The 4,754-nt window shown below is 36.9% G+C and overlaps 1 protein-coding gene across 1 annotated transcript in view; it reads right to left on the reverse strand.

The window, feature by feature from the left end:
* Positions 1-798, reverse strand: part of wnt3a (wingless-type MMTV integration site family, member 3A) — a gene marked incomplete at both ends in the record, with an annotated part of 11,404 nt that extends 10,606 nt beyond the window's left edge. Inside the window, one exon of the mRNA XM_080010309.1 lies at positions 728-798. Coding sequence (XP_079866435.1) covers positions 728-798 — 71 coding nt within the window. The remainder of the gene's footprint in view (positions 1-727) is intronic.
* Positions 799-4,754: the final 3,956 nt, after the last annotated feature.

A 4,754-nucleotide genomic window follows, 5' to 3' on the forward strand; every position in this document is an offset into this window, starting at 1 on the left:
ATTATTCTCCACAATAGACAATAGGGACAATTATCCAAGATACAAGCAGTCCTGATGATAATCCAAAAATAACAGCATGAAATATTTTAAAGAGGTCTGCCAACGTGCAGCTCTGACGTACCTCACCACACACACACACACACGCACACACACGCACACGCACGCACGCACGGACGCACGCAAACACACACACACACACACACACACACACACACACACACACACACACACACACGTGCGCGCGCAGTCAAAAAAAAAAAAAGGATTTGCACCTGCAGCTGACTGGCCTTAACGCTTCCGAATCAAATTGCACTCTTTAATAAAGGAAATATTTATTATTTGACGTTATTACCCAATATCATTTTGTGATAATAGATACGCTTGGCAGTGATAAATCGAATGCGATTCTGACGTCTTGAAAAGTTCTGTTCTATGGCTTTTCAGCTCTGTCCTTGCTTTGGAATCGTTTTCCTTTTCTCCCCGTTCGGACGATTTCCGCGCGCCCGCAAAGCGAGGCAAGCGGCTGCGCTTCTCGAGGAGCCGCCACGACACGAAACATCACGACACAGAAGCGGAGTTTGACAATCGCGGTGAGTCGCATATCCCCTGTTGAAACTCCCAAAAATATCGAATAACACGGGCCGTCTCGACAGAATCGACACACTTTTAATATATGTGCATATATATTTTTTTTTTCAAATGTTTATAAAAATGAAATGAAACTTACCACCAAATGGGATAACTTGCCATGACGCGCGCGAGCCCACTGAGCAGGAGGAAACATCCCAGGTATAACATCCTTAAAAAAAAAATAAAATAAAAAAAAATAATAATACAACTTTCGCAAAAAGAAAAAGAAAAAAAAAAAAAAAAAAAAAAATGACCTCCACTTAAAAAAAAAACCCTGACATGCACACCGGACCCCAGCAACCTGCACACTGGATCCCAGCAACCTGCACACTGGATCCCAGCAACCTGCACACTGGATCCCAGCAACCTGCACACTGGATCCCAGCAACCTGCACCAGGTGAAGCTCAGCACTAACCCGTGACACCGAAAAAATTAAAAGTTTTCGGACCCAATCAGAAACTTTTTGCCAAAGGGGGGGAAAAAAAACCCTCTAATTACACTGTTCCCTCTCTCTCTCTCTCTCTCCCCCTCTCCCTCTCTCTCTCCCTCTCTCCCTCTCTCTCCCTCTCTCTCTCTCTCTCTCACACACACAAGCATGGACACATTTCAAGATGTGTGTTTTTTGGAGCTCATTGGGACCCGCTGCTATTAGGGACGCCCGTGATATATAATGTAGTTTTGAAGGAGGGAGGGAGGGAGGGAGGGAGGGAGGGTCGGTGTTTTTTTTTTTTTTTTTTTTTTTTTTTTTTTTTAAACGGACCCCCGTGGGCTGCGTAGCTATAACAACCTGTCCGGATTTCACTCCCCGGCTTCAAGCTGCTAAAAATGCACGAAGAGATATGTGTGAATTGCTCGGGTCCACCCCCAGCCACCCACCCGGTCATTAAAAATGATGTCAAATCACTGTATACAACTTTAAACATATTGGAAAAAAAAATGGGTATGACTGGGTGGGTATGAAAATGGTGTTGAATTTAAAAATAAATCAATATATTCTATTTTTTCAAAATATATATATATTTTTTTTGCCTTGAAGGGTGAAAAAATACATTTATATTTAGTCTATTCGTTTATAATCATTTGCTGCAGATAGATATCTGCAATAGATAGAGATCTGTAAACAATTATAAATGAATGGAATATATCATGAAAAAATATAATCCATTCGTTTATAATCTAAATATTTTTTTAACTTATTTTTATATATTTTGGTTTATTTTTATATCATTGTGTGAACCCTATTCTGTTGAAATATATAATTCTGAATAACTGATGACATGATGTTAGTTTGCAGCCCTGCCATGCAGTTTGAATCAATATTCAAATCAAATTCACAAAATAACTCTAAATAACTTTAATACTATAAAAGAACTGCGAGGTTAATGTATAAAAGATCTTACATTTTGGATATTTAAATAAGTGTATTTTCCAGAGAGGCCACATTATGGCCTCCTGCGCTATTACGCACCATTATGACATTATGACTAAATGGTTCAACGTTGAAGATACATGATAAGGAGCCGAAAGCTGCATGTTTCTTAAACACTCCAACGAAAATAATCAAGAATACTGCTAAAATGACAGATTCTTTCTCTCACTTTCTTAAAGTCAAGTGGCTGCTGACAGCTGATCCAATGGTACGAACCCAGTGATGCTCTGTGCAGGGCATGATCACTAACCCACATTGTCATGTCATTCATGTAAAATAATAATAATAATTATAATAATGATAATAATAATAATAATAATAATAATAATAATAATAATAATAATAATAATAATAATAACAACAATAATAACGATCCGAACATGCAGTGTATTTCCAGAATATTTTTATAAATAAATCTGAACGTATATACGTTTATTTTAATGTCAATTTAAATTAATTTGACATCACTGCTAAACAGAATTGTACAAGCCTATAATATAATATTATATAGTGCAATATAATATAATATAATATAATATAAATCTGCGTTTCAAAATGCAATCCATCATCATGAGCCACTCATACCACTCATGCATTTTGACACCTGACCACTTCCAGTCTATGAAATGTAAACCTGGTCAGGCTTGTTTTTTTGGGGACAAACATCAATGGATTTCTCTGAAGAAGGAAGCAAATTGGGAATATTAATGAAGCCAATGGCGTTTCAGTGAGTTTCTTATATCCACGCCCAACACAAGTATGTCGGCTCAAGGACAGAATTCAGAAGAATGTGTATTGTAGAAATGAAATAGGGACACGGACGCTTCCAATAAAAGGTTATTTGCTGTGGCCCAGTCTCAATTCAGTTTTTGGGCTTTGAAACAAGAATGGTCCCACATGCCTCTCCATTATTTCTGAAATACTAGTTAAATATTACTGTTATCTGATAGGCGTATAGGCCTATTAGAAATAAACGAACTGAAACCGTTTTCATATATGAACATTTGGAATCCGAAGAAAATGATATGCAAGTATATTTTATAAAGAATGTAGTATAGATAGACAGATAATAGAAAAACAGACGTTTTTATTAAGATTCCCTTCTATTCTATTTTTCGATTTTTTTTTTTGTAAACGTAAATGACAATGTAGTCTAATTATTATTATTATTATTATTATTATTATTATTATTAATATTATTATTATTAATAATAATAATAATAATACCGTTTTTAATTAATCTAATAATTGATTAAATAATGAATTCACAAATTATAAAATTAATAAATATTCATTCATTCATGCATCCATCCATCCATCCATTGACGCATTCATTCATTCATTCACTCATTCATGCATTCGTTCGTTCGTTCGTTCATCCATTCATTCATTCGTTCACTCGTTCGTTCATCCATTCATTCATTCGTTCACTCGTTCGTTCATTCATTCATTCATCTCCCTCGTACCTTTCTCCATCCAAAGTCATCTCGTCGGGCGAGTTTCCACAAAATCTCCACGTGAGAGTTCGTGTTTCCAGTGATTCCTGTCTGAAAGCTGCAGGTTTTGGCGCCATCTAGTGGACATCTTTCACGAACTGCAACCCGGGGAAAAGGACAAAGCGCGGACACATGCCACGTTCACCGCTCTTATACAAAAGCAGCTTCGTAATATTGTTTATAATACAATAGAATGTAATAGAATAGAATAGAATACAATACAATACAATATGTATTGTTAAAATACATGTTTAACATAAAATCTGTTGCTTATTCAGAAGTAAACCTGCAGCCTCCAGTGGGTTCATGGAACTGTTTGGAGCAAATTAAAACAAGAAATGATAAAACCCCCATGAGACATGTAAAACCTGGTGGGGTGGGACTCATAGCTTTAAACCATGTATTTATTTTCCCTCAGCATGGGCCCTGTGGAAAAACTCAGCAGGAATGTATGAAGACAAGGTGATGTTCAGTTAACTATCTTTTGACAAGTTAATATACCCACTGTAACATAAATGGAAAATAAGGTCACTGTAACTGTAACTGTAACTCTAACTGTAATTGGGTAACTGTACAACATGCTAAACGTATTTCGCTCAAGCCATTTTAGAGTCTAGTAGATATGTTTAGATCTGTCGGCTGCAAAACCATCAAGCGCACATTTCCCCACAGCACGTGTGCATTTCTTCTGCATCTGCTTCCCTCCGAATGAACAGAGGGACATTGTGCCACCCATCCTGCCACCTCTGTGTGCCCACGGTGACCTCACTAAAATAATGATGTCATTCACAAAAAGTCCGGCACAGAGCAGGCGGCTCCAAGTCGGTTTTATTTTTATTCCCCCCAGTTGACATCAGACAAGTCACACAGCACTCACACTTCATTAATTCTAAACATGTTCAATTAATTTTAAATGTTATAATTAAATGAAGCTTTTCCATTAATAAACCCCTTGTGTCAAAGTTGGGTTTTTTTCAAGCACCCCCCCCCCCATACAACCTATTCTTAATAAATAAAGACATGTGAAAGTTTGTCCTATCGCCACAAGATGTCAGCATTGTGTAATGAAAGTGTACAACAGTTTGGCTATACTGTACTGTAACTACGTTTTCCCCCTCGGGTAGCACTTATTACATATTCCAATTGTTTTTTCTAACTTCATTTTGTTTTCTAACTGAAATGTTTTCATCCATTGTGT

The sequence above is a fragment of the Zeus faber genome (assembly GCF_960531495.2).
Source record: "Zeus faber genome assembly, chromosome: 12".
NCBI lineage: Eukaryota > Metazoa > Chordata > Actinopteri > Zeiformes > Zeidae > Zeus > Zeus faber.